This window comes from Parasteatoda tepidariorum, chromosome X1, assembly GCF_043381705.1.
Source record: "Parasteatoda tepidariorum isolate YZ-2023 chromosome X1, CAS_Ptep_4.0, whole genome shotgun sequence".
Lineage (NCBI taxonomy): Eukaryota > Metazoa > Arthropoda > Arachnida > Araneae > Theridiidae > Parasteatoda > Parasteatoda tepidariorum.
In genome coordinates, this window is record NC_092214.1 from 36,207,906 (window position 1) to 36,234,265 (window position 26,360).

Consider the following 26,360-nt stretch of genomic DNA (forward strand, 5'->3'; position numbering starts at 1 on the left):
TGTTTTCCAGGTGGATAGCCACCCTGTTATTATCCAGGGGCTCTAAGGTTTGGTAGCAAATACTAAAGCTGAAGTTTTTCTGTGCATATAGACAAAGATTCTACAGAAGAATTTCACTAACATCATAATGAGTACATATGAGGTATCCTCAATGTTTTTTTAAGCAATATTGAGAGTGCAATTTTCAGTTAGTGCGGTTATGAACAATGTCATGAACAGTGTTAAGCAAATAAACATTGAAATAAATTCATCCGATTAGGATTTCCTGCTTTGTTAGCATCAAATGAATGAAAGCAAGTAGATTATAGGAATAAAAAACTTATTCAAATTTACTAATTTAAGATAGTTGTGTTCAATGTACTTAAAATGAATTTTAAGATAGTTATTCTAAGACTTGGTTATCATTAAGATCAAGCAAGATAAGGGGTTTTCATTTAATTACAATTAAAATATGGAAACTTACAGTTCCCTGTCTATTGAAAAGTACACGATGCAAGGGTTTTAAGTCAGCAACAGAATGTTTAGCAATCTGGAACTCAACTGAAAAAATTAAAATAATTATAAAATGAAAGATATTTTTTAAAGCACTATTCACAGTCAAAATAATTTTTACTTACTTCTAGGACAATCACCCAATTTCTGTCCACGACCTTCAGGGATTTGCTTATCTTTAGTAGGAAGAGCAAAGCTAACTTCAAGACGCTCAACCTGTTTACGTGCACGGCAACCAGTTACTTCCACTGGTCTATCAAGCAATCCCACTAAATTCAAAGGAAAATGTTAAAAAATTTTACTTCATCCCTTGAAATGGTTGATAGTAACAGCAAAAAATGAGTAAAAAAATAGAACTCATTTCAGCGGATATAAAGTATTTTTCAATACATATGAGGATCACCTACATTTAAAAATTGACATATGGTGTAACATATTTCCAGGCATGTTTGAAAATAGCTCCATTAATAAGCACTACAGCAATTCCTTCAAAAGCAAATAAAAATAGAAAATCATTCTTCCCTTCACTATTTCTAGAAAAAAGGAAAAGCTTGCTACCCTTTTCTCCAAACCTCCTTCAAACTAGGCAGAACAAATTCTAATGGAGAAAGGGGCCCTTTTTCAAGATCATCAGATGACAAAGAAAGCTATTTTTCAATCCCTTCATATGATCTGAACTAAAAACGGACTCTAGTCTTATCAGAAGAAGAATTTGAAGATAAAGACAATTTTAGAATTAACAGGAAACAAAAGGCATGTTACGATCTTTATTCAATCCAAAGCTCCACTGTATTTTGACTGCAGCTCCTTTTTTTAAGTTATCATTTAAATTTAAAATAATTCAAATGTTGGTGCTTAGAACCAACAAGGGTTCAAAGTAGTTTGAGTAAGCAGAGTTTTTTTATTTTATTACAGACATAAGTCCCGATCTTTAGGACTGTGACAATTCCAGGAAATGGAATTTTCTACATAATAGATATTTACCAATAATAAAGATTAAAACAAGTTATTCAATAAAAATAAATAAGTCAAAATTATAGACAGTTTTCATACAATTACATTTAAACTAAAGAAAATTTAGTATAATAAAATAAGTAAAAAATTAAATTCTAAAAGTATATTAATCCTATTCATTAATGATATTAATAATAATAAACAGAATAGAGTATAAAAATATTTATAATTTTAATCAAAACAAAGCTTGTTCATTGGCATTTTTTTCAAACACTATTAATATTCAGTTTATTTATTACTATTATGTCATGTTAAATTAAATGCTATCCCAGGTAGATACCTAGTCAACTCAAGACAGCAAAAATCTTTCTGCTTTTTCTGAAATATAGTATACTCTCGATATGTTGTTAAGTCAAAAAAAAAAATTCTCCTTGGCGTTATTATAACCATCTAATGTTGAATTACTATGTCGAAGAATTTTTTCTCAAAGCCTTGCTTTGACGAATTTTTTCAAAATGGAAAATTAATTTTCTTTGAAAAAATCACAATTTAAGTTTATTGTAAGCAAATTCTTTTTTTATTTAATGCATAGTTATTTTTGTCTTCCTTTTAAAAATAAAATTATCATTTTTTTATTTTGATTTATAGTCAACTATCATTACATACATAATTATTAATAGTTATTATGTTTCATGACTCTAATTTTTAGTGAACTATTTTAGAATATATTTTTCTGCTCCTTAGAACATATTTAGTTCTGAACTTGCTATCTCGAAAATTTTTTAGCGTCCTTTTAATTTTGAGATAGAGAGTATACTGTTCAACTTCAATGTTGAGAACCACAGTTTTCTATGTCATTAGTCATATGTCTTACTGTACAAGAAAAAAGTGACAATAAAGAATCAAGTCTATTAGAAATCCTTGTTAATATGCTTCGCTTTAGTTAAAACAGAAAAACAAGAAAAATTAAAGAAAAGAAGTTCCTGATTTTTAAAACATAAACAGTTGAAAAAATGATGCAATTGACAATACCTGAACATAATTAAAAAAAGAAATATTGCAAAACTCATGGTTCAGTATATTCATGAAAAAATACCTGAAGTTTTCAGGGAAAAAAGTGTGTAGAGAGGCACATATATTAATTGATAGTGGTCAATTTCTGCTGTCAAAAAATTATTAAGTCCAATTTTAATTTTTGGAAATAAGGAATTGATATACTTATTTCTAATTTTGTTTCATGAAATTCTAAAACTTAGATAAATTATAAATGAATAAAAATCATCAAAATTATAAGACTTATTTTAAAAAATAAAAATACTTATTTTTTACAATAATATTAATAAATTTCAGATCTTGACAGAGATTTGGATTACTTTTAAATAATAAAAAAATAACACAAAAAAAATAAAAATAAATTCAGGAAAATTAATTTTTTTATTGCTATTTATTGATTATTATATGTGTGTACATCAAATTTAAATTTCATAAATATCTTTTGAATTATGAGTATGCTAGATACACAACTGACTTTTTTTTAAATTTTTATCCAGAGAATTATTATTGTAAATATTTTGAAATTAACTTTTATAATAAACTTAAAATGTTTCATTTGAAATATGAATAATGATGCTTGATTTTTAAATAAAGTGAACGGGAACCTCGAGGTTTGATTTCTCATTTGTGTGAATACGAGTCGTGATTCTTGAATTTGAAATAGCGAGAATACAAATCACAATGTGCAATTTATAATTCAAATGAATAAGAATCACACACTTTTTTAAAATAAGTCTGTTTGATTTTAAAATTGTGTGAAAATGAATCACAATCCTTCATTTTAAAATCACTTGAAAACAAATCGTGATGAAGGATTTTTAAATTGTGTAAATATTAATCATAATGTTGAATTTTAAAAGGTGCAAATACGAATAATGATGTGTAATTTATAAATCAGGCAAACATCAATAACAATATGTAATTTATAGGTTGTATTATAATGAATCACAATGTGCAATTTATAAATTTTGTGAAGATAAATCACGGCATGTAATTAATAAATCGTGTGAATAAGAATCACAACATGATATTCACGAGTCCCAAGAGGAAACTTCTAAATAACAAGAATATAAATCACAATGCTTACTTTCTTTTTCATCTTCACTTTCTTTTTCGTCACTTTCTTTTTCATCATCACTTTCTTTTTTTTCACTGTCTTTTTCATTTTCTTCCTTATCACTTACATGTTTTTGATTTTCTTCTTTCCTTTCTGTTTCATTACTGCTTCCTTCCTTTTCCTCCTTTTTATAATCCATTCTGTCTGGTGGTATAGTTACTGTCAGATTCTTGGGTGGCCATGGTAAACCTTCCAATTCTGTAAAGCTATCAGAAATTTCAGCCACTGCTTTTACCTAAAATATTAAACAAAGATTAATATATATTGCAAATGGAAGACACATACTTAGTGTAAGATGTGTTTTCTTTAAGATTCATAAAGGTACGACAAATAAGCGCACTTTTAAATTTTAACCTCTTTATGCTCAGCACATGTTTACAAAAGAGAAAGACACGTTCACAAAAGAGTATATATTTGTTGTATTTGTTTTTATATTTAAAATTATCGAAAAGATATAATTACGAAAAGATATATTAAAAGATACTTTTCTGTAAACGCACTTTTAATTAATTATTATTTTTGATTTCAGAAACTTCAATAAATAAAAAAAAGCAATGGTACAATTCACAAAGCAAAGCAATTTCACATAAAACAATGTTAACTACGTTACAATTTATTGTCTTGTGAGCTGAAAGTGAGGATTCTTCGTAGAAAACAGTAGAGTCCAGATGTAGCATTATTAAAACACAGTCAAAAGTTATGTACATGGGTGATTCAAATATAAACAATACTTTTGCTATGGTATTAAGAAATCGGTTCTGAGCTGAAAGGTAAAGTGGGGGAGGGGTGATAATATGCATTACCAGCGACATCAGCTGTTTCTAATCTGTCCTTAATGCAGCCATGAATAACCAAAGTTCTTTGTCTGTTGCACAAGGTATTGTAAATTTTCTAAGCAAAGAAAGGGTTAAACTCACCTTTTTCAACTCATTTGAAGGCACAGTTTGGGGAAATACATATTTACAGAAAAATTGCTTACTTGGGGCAATTGTTTATATGGCAAACAATAAGTGTCTTAACCAACATCTAAGATCATATCTCAAGATTAAAAAATCTCTGCTGATTGAAAAAAAAAAATGAAAAGATCTATGCTACATGCTAGTTCACTGTAGACAGAAGTTAAAAGTTAGTAACAACATTCAAAGTTAGTAACAACATTCCAAGTGCTCATGCTATAACTACTGAACATCTTAGCCTTAGAAAAAGCTTTGGACAACTTTTCCTTAGAAATGGCATCTTTTTCCAATACACCACTAGTCAGCAAATTGGAGTAAATTCAATAGAAAACCCTTGATCATTCTTCCCCCAGTCCAGCTTTGTCTTTTGGTGATTGTTTTTTGTCCATTATTATGAGAGCTTTTCTTGGAGGAGAACGATTAAAGAACAAAAACAATGTTGAAGAGTGTGCCTTTAAATGAACAATAAAAGGCATCACTGTTTATATCTGAATCATCCTCATACAATATAAATGCTTAAACTCTATAAAATGGAAAAATCATGTTAGTTTTGTTATTTAAAGAACACACAGAAGAATTTGCACATTAAATAATTATGAAGAACTCAAAAAGAATGTGTTAGCAGAAGTTTCATAATTAGTTTGAAACAATAAATATAAATAATAAAATTAAATACGTCAATGTCAACATCAGTGAAATAAAATGCGGAATCCCACAGTTGCAACATTTCAGTAACTTCATTATGAGGTTCTAAATCATCAAAATTCAGAACAGGTTTTATTTCAGCATTATTATCATTATTATGGAGTAAGGAAAAATCAGTTTTATTATATCCTAATTTAAGGTGAGGATATTTTTTGAAATCAATATCAGGATAAGTCTAGAAAAGAAAGAAAACAAGAGTTTTAGAAAATAAAATATAGTAAAGCCGCAATATTCCGACACCAAGGGGTTAGAATGCACCCAGAAATTCCCACACCAAGGGGTTAGAATGCACCCCAAATTTCCGACACCTGGGTATCGAAAAATTGAGGCATAACTTAAAAGCAAAGCATAAAAACATAAACAAAGCATGAATTAAATAAAATAGATAGTTAAGGCATGAGATTATAAAAAAAGAGAGCAATATTCTGACACCAAGGGGTTAGAATGCACCCCGAAACTCCAACACCAAGGGGTTAGAATACACCCCAAAATTCCGACACCTGGGTATCAGAAAATTGAGGCATAACTTAAAAAGCAAGTAATAAAAACATTAAACAAAGCATAAATTAAATAAAATAGATAGCTAAGGCATGAGATTAAAAAAATAGAGAAAAGTAAAATAAATATAGTAAAATCCTAATTATCCAGTACCCAGGGTTTAGGGAGGGGACAGAAAATTGAGAGCCTAAACAAGCAAAGAATAAAACATAAAATAAATCAATTAATAAAAACATACAGCCAAGGCATGAGATTGCAGACAGGAAAAAAAAAATTGTGTGTGAAAAAAAATGTGAATGAAAAATACTCAAATTATTTTCGAAAGATTAGTGATTGATCCCCATTAATAAGGTTTCTGAAAAATCTAAATTACCAGTACCTGACAAATCTAAACCCACTATTAGGCGACATATTTTTTTTCAAGCATTTTGAAGGAGTGATTGATTGAAAATTTCTGGCATTGTAGCTTTTTTTTTCTTTTTTTTTGACACCTCAAGGAAAAAAAAAAACAAAGCAGAAACTGAAAAAATGTTTTTAAGAAAAAATTGGAAAACTGTGGATCTTTTACCTTAAACTGGTACAGTACCCCCTGGCATTGTTGCAATGTCATAAAAAAGAAGCATCATAATTTTAGCATAATGGAGACAAGTTTTTTATAATTTCTTTTTCTTTTAAAGTGAAACCATATAAAAATTGTGATAAAAAGGCCATTTTATGTTATGGAACAAAGCATGTTTCCTTGATTTACAAAAACAACAACCCTCTGAGTATTGAGACCCTGGGCAAAAAAAATTTCCCTGCTACCCACAACTTTACCATTAAATAATATGAAAAAACTGTGCTTTTTTGTTTGTTTTTTTTAATGCAGGAAAGTTTAGGAAAAGCCATGACTAATGTTTAGGTGATTGATACGAATTACAAGTCCTGAATTAAACAAAATTCAGATTTATCTGAATAATGAGTGAGTTCCACATTTACATAATTTTATTTCACATTGACTTTTATAAGCTACTATTGCATTATCTCTTAAGTTTGATTCCAAAAAACATGACATGCACACTACTTCCAATTTTAAAATTTGCTTCAGTGTATAGTGATAAAATTTTTAATAATTAACTAATGAGTGATTTTTAAAAAAAAATTCTTTTGCAAGTGACTTTATTTTAATAAAATCAATCAAATTAAAATATTGTTAAAACTTTCACATTATATGCAAGGAAAACGCTCAGAGAAAAAAAGTCTCCTCACCCCTCAGATGGATATGTTAACTTGTCCTGTATGAAATAGGTTTTTTATGCAAGCAAAAGTATTGTACCATGGGTAAAGAATATTATCCAGGTCATAATACAATCTCAATTTTTCAAAATAAAATCATTTGTATCTTAACTTTGTAAACTCTTTGTAAAGCCCCCTCCCCTCGAAAGGACATGTGCTCCTTAATTAGAAATTAAAAATTATTGAATTAGGATTTTTAAAAAAATGAAATAAAAAGCGTTATGAAAAATGCAATTGGTGTAACAACTTCTGATTTGAAAGAAATTATAAGGAAAAAATTAAACAATGACTTATGACTAACTTATTTAGCATGAACCTGAAAACAATATTCAAAAAACCATAAAAAAAATTTTTTTTTACAATATTTTTGGCACACCCTTCTAAATAAATATGGCAGCAACCCTAGAAGTTATATTAATGTTCTCTTATTGATGATTTCTATCTATCTTTAAAAGAGGGAATTGAAGGACGATTTTGAAATAAAATATTTTTAAAAAAAATTACACCCCAGAGGAAAAAAGATATTGTTTATACCTCAGAAAAAAAAAATTTTTTAAATTTTTCTTATATATTTCCAAAGATAAATATTTGTTACAATATGTTACAGTATAACCTCGAAAACCTGGGCTGCACAGGGGTTTGGAAGATCTGGACTAAATATTTTACTCAAATCAATCAAATAAACCAATCAAAACAAATAAATCACGGGCCCAAAATTTTACAAATTAAGTTATTCTATTCTAAACCACACATGGTTATTTTTGCTTTTCTTTTTATAGTTTTTTTTACAAATTTCAGCATAGTTTTTCAAATCTTGATATTGCAATACAATAATATGGCATACAAATTTCGTAATACATCATTGGATAATTTTTTATGATATGCTCAATTAGTGAAGATTATATAGTAAATTCGCATAGTCAAAGATATTTTTAACTTTTCCATGAGTGCACTTCATGCTCTGAAAATCAAAAAATACAAAAATTTCAGGACATTTAAGGAGACTTCCTTTGAAAAAAAAAATGAAATTAAGGAATTTAAGGATAACTTTGAGTCCTGAAATTTCCGAAATTGGAACATCAAGCTGATACTTCATTCAAATTAAGTTCTCCTTCCCTCTGCCCATTTAGTTTGAAAAATTAATGATTTTTCCCACTTACTGTTTTATTTGAAATATTTATAATCTCTTAGCTTTCACATATTTCTTAAGAGCTTCTGTACCAATTTATTTTATTCAGACTTCAATTTAGGTAGGGTTTGCAGAGAACGACACTCATGCCTTTCTGATAAAAAAAATTTAAGCCTCACATGTAGACATAAAAAAGAAAAACTTACTGCAAGCAATTTATGGATTCTTGTGGCTTCTTTCAGCCATATCGTCAACATTCTATTTTGTTGGAATTTATTAAAAAAATCACTGTTTTTTTTTAAGTGTTTTAATTTTTAAAGAACTCTATATTGATATTATACAAATTAGCACTCATCTCTAAATTCAACAGTTATTTGATAAGATAAAACTAGTAAATGACTTACTTTAATTTACCATATACTTGGATTTCTTTGTGTATCTAAAATCTAAGTAAGTCACTCAGAAACATTTCAATGTCAAGATTTAATAAAATCTATCTTAATAATCACTTGTCAATTCTACTCTTAAATAATCTTACTTTCTTACGATACTCATTTTCTAATATATAATATTAAAAAATAGTTTTAGTAGTAAAATAGTAATACTGAAAAAATACTAGAATCAAATTATAAACTTCGTGTGACCTTTTAAGAAAAAAAAAGTGACTTGTACATTTCTGTGAATTTTTAGTATACTGTAATTAATAACAAGTAAAGAGTTAAATGAATCATGAAATAAAAGGTTATAGCTAGACCACAAGACAGTAATTTTTAAATATAATGGGTAATAGCAAAATAGGTCCTGCGATGATTACTTTAACGAAACAACATTTCATTTGCGGATATTATACATATCTGTCCACAGGCCTTTCAATCCAGATAACTTGTCCAATATAATAATAAATAAATCAATTATTAAAAAATATTGATCTTCACCAATTTTCTTGAAAATTTATATGGTATGATCGTTTTTTTAAATATTTATTTTGTTGCCATTTCCACATAGTTTCCCAAATTCTAATTTTAATATGCTGCTATTATGACACACGAATTAAGAATTTGGGTCATAACTTTTTGACATGGATTCAAAAGGATTCCATTGTAAAATCATGCAGTTTTTCCTTCATTCATTTAATTCCAGATTTCCATATGGTCTTTAAAACCAATTTTTTAAATAGGATACTAATATAACATGCAAATTTCTATACCTTGCTTCTAATTTAAAATTGAATTTATAAAAAAAAAAATTTCACCTCAAGAATTAAAAAAAATTGTTTGAATTTCAGAGGCTTCGAATTTTAAAAGTACAGATTTTCGAGGTTATACTGTATTTAGTTTTAATTAAATCTAGTCAATGATTCGAATAACTTCTCTCACAAGCTAACATTGAAATGCAGATTGAAGAGGACAATGTTTATATCAGCCTCAAGGAGAGTCTACTGCTTTCATTTAGCCTAGGGATGCACAACCTCCGGCCCACTGACTACTGAAGTGCAGCCCGTGTGAGCTTTTAAACACAATAAAAAATAATTAAAAAGAGTCAGAAATTTTTAACCACACTTTTAAGTCATCACGTTTTGACACGCTCAACTTTTACAGAGTCTATAGTAAATGTATGTTTAGCGTGCTTTCTTTAAGCCAATTTTATCGTAACTCTAAATAATTTTTTAAGCAGTTATGTCCGCTTTTCAATGTGACTTCGAAAATCCCGAATTTTTATTGCAATATTATTAAGGCACGAGAGTTTCAGATCGCCCATTTAAATAACCACTTTTTATGATGATTTCCTCATAAATCTAAGTGATTTTTTGTGCATTTACTTCTTTTACAACCATTTTTTGGCAGTCATTGCTATGTATTCCCCGCATAGTATGAAAAATTTCAATAATTTTATTACGATATGTGAATTTTAAATTGCGCATTTGGCACTCTTTACTCCTGCTTAATTCAACATAAATTTAAGTGATTTTTGTATGCAATATACTCTTTCACTGTATTTTGACGGTCCTGTTATTTAACTAGAAACTTGATTGATAAAAAAGAAATTCGTTTATTTTCGAAAAGAAAAAAAAACTAGATAGAAACAAAGACAAAAAATGTTTTGAATTTTTTAAATGAAATATTATGCTGAAAATCTAAATTTAAATTTTTCATATTGCCATATTTTTAGAAGAAAAAAAATTTATATAAAATAATATATTAAGTTTGTTAATAATGTTTATTTAAAAAAAAAAATACTGTGTCATAACAAAAATGCTTATAAAAAGAAAAGATAATTAAAAAAAAATTTTAGTTCCTAAAACAAAACTTTAACACTGAAAATCACATTTTTCTATGTTACTGGTGATCTATATTACAGTACAACGAAAAAGTGACAATAAATTAATAGTTTAAAAATGCTGCGTATAATAAAAACAGCAAATGCCGCTAAAATGCTGCAGCAATGCCGCTAAAATGCTGCGTTATAATAAAAACAGCAAAAATGGAAGGGAAAAAGAAAACCATCTCAATTTTTAGAACTAAAAGCAAGGAAAAAATTACGAAATTGACATGTCTGAACATAATTTTTTTTTTTAAAAAAAGTAGCGCAAAAACTTTTGGTTCTGTATACAGTAATCGAATTTCAATTCTTTAAATTTCGTTTTTGCATTTGTCTTCGTTTCTCCATTCTGAAGATAAATTTGCAACAAGCCATGTGCAGAAACATGGATCTTAAAATTTAACAAATTTGGGTAAAAACTATTTCTTATAGCAAACATTACTATAATATAGTTAAAAATATGATTTTATACTATTCTTTATCATATCTATAAAAAATTTTTAAAAAAATTAGAAAAATACTTTGCCGAATGTGTGACCAACTATTCGACAAACAGAATTTTTGACAAAAGGAGCAAATACTTGTTACATCCCTAATTTAAATGCAATGTTAATGCAACTTGAGAAATTCACAAAGTGGTGGAAAACGTGAATTTTAAAACTCACTGTTTTTGATAAATTATTTTTATAAAAACAGCAATTTTTTTTTTTTTTTAAAGTACGTTTTTCTTTTTTGTATTTTCGATTGAGCGTCATTAATTTTCTACAACCATAAAAGAACACTAATGTTTAAATAAATATTACTACATTTGCCATCAACATGTCTAAATAAATGTGTGGCACTCCGTTACTCAACCTGCTGTGCAAGTGGCCCTTCACTCAAAAAGGTTGTACACCCCTAATTTAGCCCAGGAAAAAAATATTCCACTTAAATTTTGTATGATAAAGGCAGATTTTTTTTTTATACGGGTAGAGTAGATCTTTAAAAAAGATTAACTTTTTATGCAAAAAGCAATTTTTTCCAAAATGCATTTCAAGTTTTGTAAAAATTTAAATCTTGATCAATAAGAATCACTCTAGCGACCAAATCTATCACAGAACTTAATTTTGCATTTTTAAAAAAGATCTTAAATGAAAAAAAAATTAAAAAAATTTACTCTCAAAAAAAGGAGTAGACTCACCTTAAGGTAAAATACATGAATCGATACAAAAATATAGATGATATGAGATAATAAACTATATGAAAAATAATATACAAATAACATATAGTAGATATGAAAATAGATGATAAAAATAGCATAACAGATGATTAAAATATACATGATATGATTGAAATATAACAGACATGAAATCATCTAGCCCTAATGAAAAGATTATGCTAACAAAAATCTTATATATGAAATAAGAAGGAAAGTTATATACGTAGGCATCTTCGACTCTCACGCCATGAAGAATAGTATCAAATAATTCACCTAAGCGAGCTTTCTCTAGAGCATTAAAAGAAAAAATGTCTACTGTATCTATTAAATTTTTCTCTGAACCTAAATATCTTTTATAGGGCTTATTATTTGCACCATGGCACTGGAAAAAAAGAAAATAAACATTTAATAAATCTCAATTGTTCACATGAAATGTTAATACAGTTTCCTAATAGAAAATGCAATCCTAAAGTAATATTGGGTCATTCCATAGAAATACTACAATACTACATGCTTAATTATTTTTCTTTTTGACCAAAAAATATACCTTTGTTTAGTGAATTAACAAATTTGAAGATATAACAATTTATTTAAACATAGTAAAGAGAGTATTTTTTGATAGAAATTTTAAGGTCCATTTTTTCCCCTTTCATTAAACAATTTTTTTAAAAAACACATTTGCCAACCTTAAAGTAAAAAAATCCAAAAGAGTTTACGAAAAAAAAATCTCAAAAGTACATTTTAAGACTACAAATTAATTATGAATAGTAAACAAAATAAAATTTTTTTTACTCAATGGCTTAATTAATCCATAAATACAATAAAAACAAAGAATATAGACATGATAACAACAGTAAAAACAGTATGAACAACATTCAAAAGTTTAAGAGCAAAAGAGGCATAAATACACAGAGAATCCATCATGTTTGTAGCATCCACTAAAAATATCGTTTGACTGTGATTCTGGATTGAGTCCTGGATTTAAAACGACTAACAGTTTTTTTTTCCTAATATAACTGCTCTATTGCTAATTAATAGAATCCTCCTTAAACTCAAATTAAGTAAAAAGACACTAAACTCAAATTAAGTAAAAAGACACGATTGAGCAGGGTTGGCTCCGATTATATTTGTAAACAAATTGTTAAGTTACATTGTTTAAAAAACAATCTATTTAAACTTAAAAAGGTTTTCAAGGTTCCAAAGTTTCTAGGTTTTTCTTGAAAATATTTGAAAATACCTATGCTTAAAAAATTTTTTTTGTTTGTTTTGCCAACCCTGCTATTGAGTTATAGGCAATTCAGCAACTCAGTCAGTAACAATAGGATATAGCACAGAATCTATATTATTAGTGTAACCATTGATAGTAAAAGAAGGTAGACTTCTGATAACAGCTAAAAATTTTCTCTCTCGAAGTTCTTGACAACTCTAACTTTCTCGGTTGTTTAGCTACGTGACTATTTTCCTTCAATTCAAAACTTAAGGAACAATGTTTCTAGCATGATTAACTTCAAAATACCAAGGGTATATAATAATCAACCAGTAAATAAACAACCCACTTTAATTTACACTTTCTTTAAGTGATTTTTAAAACGCTGCACCAATGCAGTACTTCTCAGCAAAGCATGTGAAAGGGAAAATATCAACATAATAAAAAAACTGCTTATTCATAGCATTTGTGCTAACTAAAGAAAAATACAACTCTTCAATAGGAGCAGAGCAACATCTTTTTGCAACACTGTGCCGAAAACCACAACTACGAAAAAAAACTTCATTATATGAATGGAACAAATTCTAACTATAGATGTGCATGTTTCTGACTATGGAACACTTAGGAAATTAGACAAATAAGTCATGTCTGCTGTTGGTAGAAGAAGCAATTTATCTATTATGGATTTATGCCACATTGAATGAACTTACTAGCACCTAGTAATTTACCAACTATGTAAGTCAAGTATCAAATTATTAAACTTGGAGTGAAAATCAAAATTTATAACTACCACCAATCATCAAGATGGCTTAAAGAACTTCCAGATACAGTAAAATAAAACAAGCTACCCGATTAAAATGTAGTAACTAAAATAAGACTAATTGCTAAACAGAATGTATTTTCACATTTATTAAAAATAGAAAGCACTTGTGAGAAACACAAAAGAGTTATTGATATCAGAATTCAATGATTATAATGTAATGAATTTTAACAAATCTAACCATGAATGGCTAAAATTAGCAAATTATCCTAAATTAAATGCAGCAACATGAATAGGTCATTTTAAAATTCATCGATTTAGCATTTAAGCCTTTTTGCTTTTTAACAGTCATAAACGATCCCGCACACACAGTAGTTATTAAAATAAAACAAGGTGGAATTGCCTTTCCACATTCATTAAAAATAGACCTGTATATCACTTGTTTGAAACACAAAAGTGATATTGATATCAGATTTCAATGATTATAATATTATGAATTTAAACAAAAGCTTAGAACAGCTACAGCCAAAATACTGAACCATCTCCTAAGCAATGAGACAAAAACAGCTGATTCATAGCAAATTGTCTTAAATCAACACCAGCAACATAAAGATACTATTTCAAAATGAACTGACTTAGCATTAGAACTATTTTGCTTTTTAACAGTCATAAACGATCTGATTCACAGAAATTAAAAATAGACCTGTATATCACTTGTTTGAAACACAAAAGTGATATTGATATCAGATTTCAATGATTATAATATTATGAATTTAAGCAAAAGCTTAGAACAGCTAAAGCCAAAATACTGAACCATCTCCTAAGCAATGAGACAAAAACTGCTGATTCATAGCAAATTATCTTAAATCAACACCAGCAACATAAAGATACTATTTTAAAATGAACTGATTTGGCATTAGAACCTTTTTGCTTTTTAACAGTCATTAACGATCCGAAGCACAGAAACAATAAAAGACTGAATGAAAATTGAAAAGAAATGACAAAAATATGACATGTCTTACATGCTAGGTTCCTTAATACTCCCAATAGTGTGGTATACAAAAAAGGCATTTAAACTTAGACAAAGAAGGAAAGAGTGTGGATTGACCTTTTGTGCAATATAGAAACAAAAGTCCACCCCTAACTTTTACTTAATTTCCTAATATATATAATATTGCTTACATAGGGATCACAGAAGTGGAATATTTTGAGGGAGACAAACTAAAATACACATTCACAGTAGTCATTTATTAATATAATTAATTAATTAAGAAAATAAAATAATTAATTAAGAAAATTTCTTAAATTTGCAAGAAAATAAATTATTTTTTCTTCTGCTTTGTATCTTTGAATTCAAAACGATAATGATTAATAAAAATTACCTTTATTTCTCTTAAATATTGAGAGGGATTTTAAAAGATTTGTATTTTTTAGAGGGGACATTATCCATCATCATTCCCCCACCAACAACACTGATGGTTATTTTAATTGCACATTAGAGATATTCTAAAATGTTTTTGCTGTTCTTGAAATAAAACTAGTCTGTTATCGGAATGTTATAAATTGGTAGTTAATTTTGGATTATGTGTGCAGTTTATCTATTTATTTTTTTAATTTTACTCAGCCAAGAACATCAAATTTCTAACTTAATCTTTTTAGCGATGTGATAAACATAACAGACCTGAATAACTAAATTATATTAACCGGATATCCCTTTGTAGTGATCTCTAGCAATTTTTTTTTTTTTAACAGTAGTAAACACTGGAATGACCCAACTGTGAAACTAAAAACCTGGAAAACAAACCAAGATGAAAAAACAATACAGTAGGCACCCGATCATCGGGCCCTCCACCTGACTCCATTTGGAACCGACTGATAGGCAAAAGCAATCATCTTTCAAGGACCTTGAGTAAAAACCATACACTTAGACTTTTTTAAGTCATAACTTTTCACATTTATATAGGCTATTAACAAACTTTGGATTAAACATATATCTTAATATGCTTAACATACACTTTTATTTAAAAAGCAAAACTGTAGGAAGTACAATTCTATCCTATACTGCATTTTTGTTATAGAGTTATCTTTAGGCACAATAGACCGGATAATCGGGTGCCCAGTGCAATATTTAGAACTACTGCAGGGGCCCCAAAAAATTGCCCATTTATAAAGCAACACTCATCCAGCATACTAGGTAGAGCTTTTGCTTTCTATAGTTAAGACAGGGTTTCACCAACTTTACTGTGTCTGATCGGATTGCAATTTCTCTGCTTGCTGTCGGCAGTTTCAGAGCCAGAAAGTTAGGTTGAGCGGTTGGGAAGCATGGTACAGTGACCTAAGTATAATACCACTTGCCTCTTAGATTTAAATTATTGAAGTGAAATGAGAGCAAGCATCAGCATTATTTTTTAGAGAATCTCTAATAGCCCTACTAGATAAGTTTATATAAAAAAAAGATAGAGAGCAAGCCAAGTTTATACTAATTGTTTACCGAATTGCCAAATTCAAAGGCAATAAATACACAAATTTATGTTTATAGTTTATTTATTAATGTTTAATGCACATAAAGATGCAATAGTTTTAGCTTGTTTAAATGCTTACATGAAACTGACTGAGCTTTTCCGGGGGCCCCTATATTGCAGAATTATAAAAATAAATGATTGATTATTGAACATCAATTTGTATAATGACACTGCAAAAGACAACATATGTACACATATAAAACAAGTGCTCCAGGAAATTATAACCTCATCTAAATTATTTTAATTTTAAATAGGATTGTTTCCATTAGTACTTTCGAGTTAGAACTTGGAATTACTGTCATGAACTAGATATAATAATTTTCTTCCAATTAATATATTTTGAGACAAAAACAATAAGTGCAGAAAATTTCAAAAATACTTGTTATTGAATGATAGCCTCAAAGTAAAAAAAAATTTACAGTAGAACTAGGATAGAACACTACCTGTGAATATTCATTTCCCACCATCAATGTCCTTTCAGCTTTAGTTCATATTATTTATTACAATAAGAATATAAAAAAGTCCCAGTATTCAAAGTGTCAATAAAGACTAATTCTTAGAAAACCAACATCCTGAGTAATCTTTTACCATATCACTTGTTGATATATTTTGTAGAGAAATCCATAGCAATAACTGCCAAAAAATCAGTAGAATTATTGCTTTAAAATGTAAATACTCAAATGCACCATTCAAAATTTCCATATTGTTTGAAATATATAGGGATATTTAAAAACAACGTGAAAATGAATATCAGTAACTGCCGAAAATACAACCGAAACATTACATTGGTTCACGATACTATAGGTGTAAATTGAGAGCATCAAAATCAATTATATAAATGTTCAAATATTACATGTAAATTTCTGCAGAAAAGAAAAGTAAAATTGTTTACTTTTCAAAAGAAAAATCTTTCTGAAAGAACTCTAACGTTCTGCGACAATGTCGCCATGACTCTGCCACGGTGAGTGCCTTTTTCTGGGAGGAAGCAACCTGCCATTTTTTATTCTCAGGGAATGTTTGTAAATGAAATATAAATAAGTGATAAGTTTTATTTTCATTTCTTGTTTCTTAAAATTTTAAATTAATGAAATGAAAATATTGAAATTTGATTCAAGAGCTAAATTAGCATCACTTTTCTCATTAGAGAATTAATCTTAGGCAATTCTAATTAGAGAAATATTTATTTAGAAAACTAATTTATACTTAAAAGTTAATCTTGAGCAAATTCTAATAGTTAGAGAAATATTTATTTAGAAAACATATCTGTACTTGAATGTTATTTAGAAGGTTTTACAATATTTAAACTTGTAGAATTCTTAAAAAAAATATTGCTGTATTTAGAGTATTTTTTGCTGCACTATATTTATTAAGAAAAAAAAAGCAAAAAAACTGAAACTGTGAAAAGTAATAAACACAGCATTAAGACCCTGATGTTCTGCCTTTTAAAACTGTGATGCAAGGATTATCCAAATGAAAAGTAGACATAACTAAAATCAGTCACCATTTAAGTATAATAGTGTTCATATTTCCTTACCTTTTCCCACTAAAAAAAAAAATTACACTACTGTGCTTTGTTTTATTCTGTCCTTAATCTCCCTGAACACTTAGTTTAAATGCTCTCACAAATTCATGGCTAAATCCAATAATTTAAAATATACAGAATTGTTTTATTCAAAAAGTGTTCAATTAGCGATTTTCTTTCACTCAGTGAGGGTCATTATTAATACTTGAACCCAAATGTACTATTTCTAAAATATAACAGATTCCAGTGTTTTCACTACAGCGCGAGAAAGCGAGAGTCTCGCATATTTTTTTCTTTTCTCGCATTAAAAGATGATTATCGCGAGAAATTCGCGCATTCTATAAATCAATTTCAAAACTCGTGATTTTCTCGCATTTTGGAGAAAGCTTCGAATTACGCCAATTAGAATAAAATCCATTTCACTTTTCTTCCTGGATCTTTCATTATTTTCAACATTTGCCCCGTTATCTAGATTCCCTATTTACCAGTATTGTTCAGAACTTTTTCGAACAACAGAACACAACCCCTTCGAGCCACGGAACCCCTTTCTGAACACATTTCTCTGCAACCACGTGTTTACCGCAGGTAAGGTTTTTTCATGTAAGACGTTCAAATTTTTTATGCACTAATGTAAGATGGACAAATACCTAGTAAAGGCAAAATCTTCTATGATGATGCAGCAAGAATATTCAATGCTTTAAAAAATAGAAGGCGTTAAAAATTTATTATAATGAAAGAAATTTTTTTTTTCAAGTCTATTTGTATTTTTTCAGTTTTTAGAAATCTCACCCTGTTTTTGAGAAAGGGTGAGAAATTCTCACCCATTTTTTTTCTATGATGAAAACACTGAGATTCATAAAATCTTATGAACATAAATTCTAATTTTTTATGGTTTAGTATATCAATGTAATTACCAAATATTCTGTAATAAAAATTTTCTATTATTTCAGTGCTAAATAATAATCAAGTAATTCAACAATAACTGAAATAAAATGAAAAATATTTTAGTGAGGTTATAATTTTTCTGGAGCATTATATAAACAGGGTATTCTAATTTATGATGTACTAACATATAATCATGACATGACAGAAGTTTTCAGACCATAATAATATTTTCCATGTTCATAGCTATAATTTAAAAGCCTACAGGACTTATATAGTTACAAAATTAACCTTAGGCGAGAATTAAGGGGTACATTGTCCTGTTTACAAAATAGTTTTGTAATAATATTCTTTTAAACGAGTGAACAAATAAAACTGTATGAATGAATATGAAATTCTATAAACAATGGATAGACATTGTTATGAATGAATGGAAATGATTGTATCAATGAATGATATATGCAAATATGGAAATGAAATTGAATGATTAAACAAGATGAATACACAATATGAAAATGAAATTGAATGATTAAACAAGATGAATACACAATATGAAAATGTATCATCAAAAGACGTGAATGAATGAATACAAATGAAACTGATGAACATAAAAAACAAAAAATAATAAACATTTGAATATGAAACACCAAACAAATGAATATGAAATTGATTATTAACAAAACGTTCAAACTCTTGAAATCAATCTAGAAGAAATAAAGGTTAATAAAATGTTCTTCAATGTCCTTGTGATGCCACGTTCCTAAACTCTAGAATTGTGTCCTATGTTGCCTAAAGAATAACAAAAATTTGCCACACATTCTTTTTTGAGAGTCTTACCAAATGTCTTACCTTTTGCCATGATAAAAATCTCTTGAAATAAACACAAATAGAACGCAGACCAGCACTAAAACACATATACCAGCATCAGCTAAGGGTGCAAAAATTTAATGCAAGCATGCAAACAAGTCTTACCTTCAATCAGAACAACACTAAAGCACAAAGACCAACACCAAAGAAAACACAGACATGCAAAAAAGATTGTAATTTAAAGGAGAAATATATCACAATGATGTGTAAGAATATATTGCAGCTTTATTAAAAGCAATCTTCGATGACTTTTTTATTTTTTATTCTTAGAACACTTTAGATAATCACAGAGAGAATGAACGAAGAACTAAAAGAAATATGCCATCTTCAAAATCCCAGCTAAAGGTGCAAAAATTTTGTGCAAGCATGCAAAAAAAATCTTACCTTTTATCAAAAGCACATAACAGCACAAGACTAACACCAAAGAAAACACAGACAGACATGCAAGAAAGATTGCAATATAAAAAATAAACATATCACATTGAGGTGTAAATAAACAGAAAATATTACAGATTTATGTAAGCATCCCCCATTGATATTCTTTTAATTCTTACAACAGTTTACAGAATTATAGTAAGAGTGAATGACACTAAATGAAACTATACTCAAATCTATTTGAAAACAGAAGTTCTTTCAGAACAAAATCTTACATAAAATATACTGACACTATTTTTCTTGTTAATTTTATAATATGGAATATTTCTCAATACATCATAATCAAATATGCTAAGCAAAAATAATTACATTATACTATGAAGGAGTATACATACTGTTGAATAGGCAACAATGTTGCAAAATTAATTCCATTGATTCTTAGGTGATTGAAAACAACCGTAACAACTTGAAACCCTTCTAAAAGCATTTTATATTAGTTTTTATGTCAAGATTACAGCATCTTTATTAATAACAAAGTAATGGAACAACGAATTAAAGGAAACTATGCTAGAGTTCAAGTAATATCAAAGTTCTCTCAGAACAAAATCTTTCATAAAATTTATTATCAATTATATTTCTTAAGACAACTATATTTTTCATCTTCATCACTAAATATATAGGCCAGTAGACAATGTCGAATTAGCGCGCCAAAAATAATTAGAACATGCATAATGTTAAATGGACAAATGTTGCAAAATCAATTCCATTTATCGTTAGGTGATTTATCGACAATCCAAACATCTTGCAAAATTAATAAATGCATTTAATATTGCATATTTTGTCGACAATACAACACCTTATTTAAAAACAGAAAGACGGAACAATGTACGAATCGAAACTATGTTCGACCATACTCGAAATCGGAACTATTTCCATATAAATACCGACCAAAAAATTATATATAAGTATCGGATACGATATAAATTTAGATCATAATATTTTGTCTTCATTTGAGTCGAAAATAAAACAGTAGAACACTAAATGAACCCTTTCAGAACAAGTTTAAATTTTGGCGGGAATCAAAAAATGGGGGATATTAAATGCAAAATTAAATAGATCATGCAAAATAGATCGTGCAAAATTTAATCTTAAAAAACAATAATAATAAACAATATTCAGTACTGGTCAATATCATATAAGGAATAGTAGATTTTTAAAGAGAATGTACCAAAGTGAATATTTACTCCATAATTATAAAACATTAATAGGAGTAATAATAAAACAATCTGTAGGTATATCTAATCTTTATTACCTCCTTATCATCAGACATTTTCTTTACAGGAACGTTTAAAGAAAATAACAAGAACTTGAATTTGTAAATTTTAAATTCCGCACGTCTAACGTACTCGGGATGAAGACTGTTTTGAAATATATCGGAATCGGTCCGGAGTAACAAACTTTACTTCACTTCACTTTTTTAGCGAAGTTAAAACTTACTTCACTTCACTTTTCAAATGTACATAAAGTTTACTTCTTCACTTTTCAACTACTTTGAAAGTTTTCGCAATAACTACAACTTTTTTATAGACACAAAAATAAGTGTAAATAAACGTTACCTATTATTTTGATGTAAATTGTATCCCCTCCTGCTCGATGATTTTAATTTATACTTATTGATAGGGAATAATAAAAGTAATTAGTTATCTAATATTTTTGTTTCATTTGGAATATTTCCATATCGTTTCCTGTGTCAAAATAATCGCAGCGTTCAAATGGTGTTTGAAAGTAATTTGATGTAAAACTACATTTTTAATCAACTTTAGTTTAGAATACTCCCATTTGATTGTAGTATTTTGTAATAATTTATCCAATAAAAATTATTTAATACGTTAACGATTATTTTTTAATTTCGGATTGATATTCTCATTTTGTAAAACCTGAAAATAAAATATTTGTTTTAAGTTTCTTTTAAAAAAAACTCTGGTAACTATTTATTCTTAAAAAAAAAATATTATTTTGGGGTATTATTTCTGAATTGGTTCCTGTTAAATCAAATATCTATATATAGATATAAGGAGGTTTACCTGGGGCTGTTGTAAAAATGAGAATGAATTCTAGTTCCTTCTAGAAAAATTTCTAGAATGGTTGAGATAAGAATATTCAGTGAATGCACAGTAAACTAGTATAACTTCAGAAATTTTATAACATATTTTTTGCTTCAAAATTATTGCAGTTTTTTTCTAAATTTATATTTGAGTTCACAATTATAAGATTGAAACTTAAAGTTACTTCGTACTTAGAGTGCATATATTTTGAGCAATTTAGTTATAATTTCACAAAATTTCTAGAAGCAAAAGAAATGCATTAAAAAATATGAAACAGTTTCTTAAACATAAATAACATTAACTTTATTAAATTAGTAAATAGTGTGCTGATTTTCGCTTTATAAAACCAAATATTATTTATGTACAAATAATGTTCTGCTTTGTTGTTTTTACGTATGCCACTTGCCAATCAGCAAGCCTGCTTAAAATCAAAAAATTTTTAAGGCAGAGAATGTGTTTTTTTTTTTTTTCAGTGGCACCATTTATAGCGAAGAATACTAATTGAGCCACACACACACATCACAGCCTGTTTTACAGGGAGAACCCAATCATACTCCATTTATTCATCTACAGATCGTAATTATGACCTGAACCAGAGAATGATACCCCCAGAGGTATTGATTTGTTATGGGAACTTAAAGGACTTTGTGATTACAACTGATTTAAGGTGTACCTCCCGTTCTCATTAACGTGAGCCCAACATCCTACCAACCAGGCTATCCCGGCCCATTCTCTGCTTTACTTACAGGGTCACCTAGAAAGTCATGAATTTCGGTATTGAACAAAATTTGTCATGAAATGTCATGATTTTTACTATTTTTAAAAAGAAAATTATGGAAAGTCATGGATTTAGGTCTCTGAAAAATCTTATTTTTAAAATGGAATCTCCCTCCCCCTAACTTCATCCTGTTCCAAATATCTGAATTTCTAACAAAATCACCACTCAGTCATATTTTATTTAAATATAAAATGATTTTATCATGTTCTTTAAAAATTATGGTGTTCTTTAAAAAATTGAAAGAAAAAATATCATTTTTAGAGCGAATTATCCTTTAAACTCTCTACTGTGATTTAAGAATTTTTTTATTATTATTTTTTTGAATTTTGTCAATTTAAAATTCTAGTTGAAGCAAACCAGTTATTGGCGATTTTTTTTTATTCCAAAATGAACAGAAAAATCAGGAGTATTTCTTTCCTTTCTGATGAACAAGAAAAGTATCTTTAGAATATAATTCTGCAGAACAAAAAAATTTTTTTCTTTTGTATTTTTTTCAGCTATTTTATTGTTTTAGCTCTTTCCTTACTCTGTTTTTTAAGTTTAAAATCTATAAATATGAAGATGAAGAGTATAATAGTTTTGGTTATATCTATTTTGAATAATGTTATTATAATGCTTTTTTTTAATTTATTGTTGGAGAAAATTGCAACTTCGTTAAGTCATGAAAAATTCTTGGAATTAGTCATGGAAAATGATGAAAAGTCATGAATTTGAAAATCTAAAATGTAGCAGATACCCTGTACTTAGATAAACAGTGTCAGCTTTGTTATTTATAAGATTAGTTTATTATATTCAAATTTTTATATACACAGCTAAAGACAAATGGATTTCAAAATTAAATGGTAAATAGTATAAATCAAATTGTAAACTGTACAATTACAAATTAAAGAACTAATTAAGTGTTAAGAATCTTTGCACTGCTTATCGAATCATTTTGCATTAATCTCCCACAACATCTATTTTGTTTGCACATATGTATGTCATGAGCAAAACTAACCCAAAGTAAGCTACTGATATAAAAAATATGTAGTGTAAATAAACAAAGAAGGAAAGCAACAGCAATGTCTCCAAAACTTCGCCTCATATATTTTATCTCTTAAATTTAAAAAAAAAAAAAATATGTAGTAATAATAAATAATTCTTATTGTAAATGTGCGAACAACCCTATTTTTCTTTCCTCTTGGGTAAGCTCAATTAGGCTGCTATTCCCAATAGGAGAATTTTTAATTCATTTTTTTATTTCCGTCACACTAGAGCTGCACAACGGGCTATTGGCAACAGTTTGGAAAACATCACTGGAAATGAGCCAAAGACATACCCTCGCAATTTTGATCCTCTGCAGAAGGGTTCGATAGGGGAATCAACTATATAACAACTGTACGAATGCCTGTGAGGGTAGTTTATTTTCTTTTTCATGTGCTCAGGTAGCACTGTGTGTGTATTATGTTCTTCATATTGCATTTGTTTGTGTACACGATGTTTCAAATTTTGTTTCCATGACTTGTTCTACTTGTCAGCAACTGCTTTTGTCTTCCTCAAGTTCAACAAACAATAATTCTGTATAATCATTACTTTCTGGTTAAGTTGTATTCTTATTTGTTCTTGCCTGTAACAGTTTTAAAAGTATAAATTTAGAATATTGAATATTTATTTTGCGATGAAACAATCAAGATTAATATGATGTTTTAAGGAAAAGAAGTAACTAGCCCATTTATATAGTATATAAAACAATTTAATTCCAAAAAGTGATAATTTAATTTATTTTGGGAAATTTATAAGGTTCTCCTGTAATAAATTTTTCCTGTTTAACCTAATGCCGCACATTTTTTTAAATTTCCAATGGCAGGAAATGCAAACAAAAACAACAATAGGGAAGCTACAGTGAGTAACAAGAAGAAAAAAAAATCTGATCACTCTTGTAACTTTTGAACAGTTGGTGAGATTTTCATTTTGTAAAATGTAATGGCATATCTCAAAATCATCCCTTAAATTTCTTATAAAAGTTCACTGTAACCAAAGCAGAATATGCTTATTTTTACAAAAATAAACTCAATTTTTCTGAAAAAACACATCTATATTTTAATTGCATTTGATTTAACTTTTGCAAAATTAATCCTCCAAATCCAAATTTCCTAAAATTCTGATAATTGGGAATGCCTGTAAAGACAAAAAAAACATTTAGCATAAAAATTGGAATGGCACAAATTGTTGCCATTGGTAGAAACAGTTTCACATGAAGCATTGCTTGGAAATTGTCCTATCTTTCATTGCGCAAACTTTCATTTTGTGCAATGCAGTAAAATGCGATCTCAATTTTAAGAAATGAATAAAAAGTGGTAGGAGGGTCTTTAAGTTATTCATTGCATAAACCAATAAATCTACTTTATGAAGCAAATCTGATCCCAAAATCAGGGCTGCCGGAAGGGGCAGGTGAATGCCTAGAGCGCCTGATTACTAGCACGCCGAACGAGATCTAAACTTAATGTTCTCAAAATTATTCATTTCCTTATTATTATTTTTTTAAAAAAATATTGTACTCAGTTGATAGAACGCTCGCCTAAGGTGACCCAGGCTCTGGCTGGTCTATATGAATTTTGCTCCTGGCTCTCATGGACCACAGTGCTGTCAAAAATATCCTAAGCAGTAGACGGATCATGGGTTAGAATGCCCTTGCCATTGGACTAACCTTGGAAGGTTTTCGTGGTTTTCCTCTCTATCTAACTCAGAAACGGGTTAGTTCCATCAAAAGTCCCCCACAAAAGCTAGTTTGTCTCTAAGCTTATTCTAGGAGTTCTTTTGGATTATGTTCAAAATTAAAAGGCCATGGAATTGAACATTGATAGTTGTAAACTCAGAATTGGATCGTTTGTAAAACAAAATATATTATTTGTATCAAAAAAATATTTATAGGTTTATTTACTTATATGTTCTTAAGTTAACCTCTTTTTAAAAGTGTTTCTAAGGATGTAAAGAAAAAGTGTGCAGCAGAAAAACTACTTGTTTGACAATAGAAATTTATGGCTCAGGAAACTGTTCGACAAACTAGGGTTGAGGAAGGGAAGGTCATTGCTTTAAGTTTTAGACTAATATTCTCAAAGTGATCTCCAGTATTCTCACAAGTCTAAAATTCGATATTTCGGGAACTATTCATCCGAACCAAATCAGTTAGATTTTCTGCCAAATAAAATTACAATATATAAAATGTGTACTCATTGCAATTAAAAATTTTTTCCACTGTTATTAAATAAAATATTTATTAAAAATTATTTTTTGTGAGATATCTTCAGATAAATGAATTATATTATTTTGCACAAAAAAATTTAAGTTCGCTTAAAACGTTCTCGAAATATGCAAAATGTAAAATTAACATTTAAGGGGTCGAAACTTTAGACCAATCTGCTGACTAAACTATCTCCTGTCTAAATTATCCCATATTTTATATACACATTTTATATACATACATAAAATGTGTACTAATTGAAATTAAAAAATTTTTCGACTATTATTAAATAAAATAATAAATATTTATTAAAAATTATTTTTTGTGAGATATCTTCAGATAAATGAATTATATTATTTTGCACAAAAATTTTTTAGTTCGCATAAAACGTTCTCGAAATATGCAAAAAGTAAAATTAACATTTAA

General features: G+C 28.2%; 1 protein-coding gene and 1 long non-coding RNA gene across 4 annotated transcripts in view; one reads left to right on the forward strand and one right to left on the reverse strand.

Moving 5' to 3' along the window:
* Positions 1 to 21,305, reverse strand: part of LOC107437340 (protein DEK) — a 41,385-nt gene extending 20,080 nt beyond the window's left edge. For 2 of the 3 annotated variants that reach the window (XM_016049307.3, XM_071187810.1), the window contains exons 1-6: positions 21,144 to 21,305; positions 11,920 to 12,078; positions 5,249 to 5,452; positions 3,587 to 3,851; positions 618 to 761; positions 464 to 540 (exon numbers count right to left, since the gene is read on the reverse strand). In XM_016049307.3, the coding sequence (XP_015904793.2) occupies positions 464 to 540; positions 618 to 761; positions 3,587 to 3,851; positions 5,249 to 5,452; positions 11,920 to 12,078; positions 21,144 to 21,161 (867 nt within the window). In that variant the 5' untranslated portion in view covers positions 21,162 to 21,305. The remainder of the gene's footprint in view (positions 1 to 463; positions 541 to 617; positions 762 to 3,586; positions 3,852 to 5,248; positions 5,453 to 11,919; positions 12,079 to 21,143) is intronic. The other variant, XM_071187811.1, reaches the window with a different exon arrangement.
* An 83-nt stretch (positions 21,306 to 21,388) lies between these two features.
* Positions 21,389 to 24,606, forward strand: LOC139427119 (uncharacterized). The gene is made up of 2 exons (XR_011638266.1): positions 21,389 to 21,523; positions 23,969 to 24,606. It is a non-coding gene; the product is annotated as an uncharacterized lncRNA (long non-coding RNA).
* Positions 24,607 to 26,360: the final 1,754 nt, after the last annotated feature.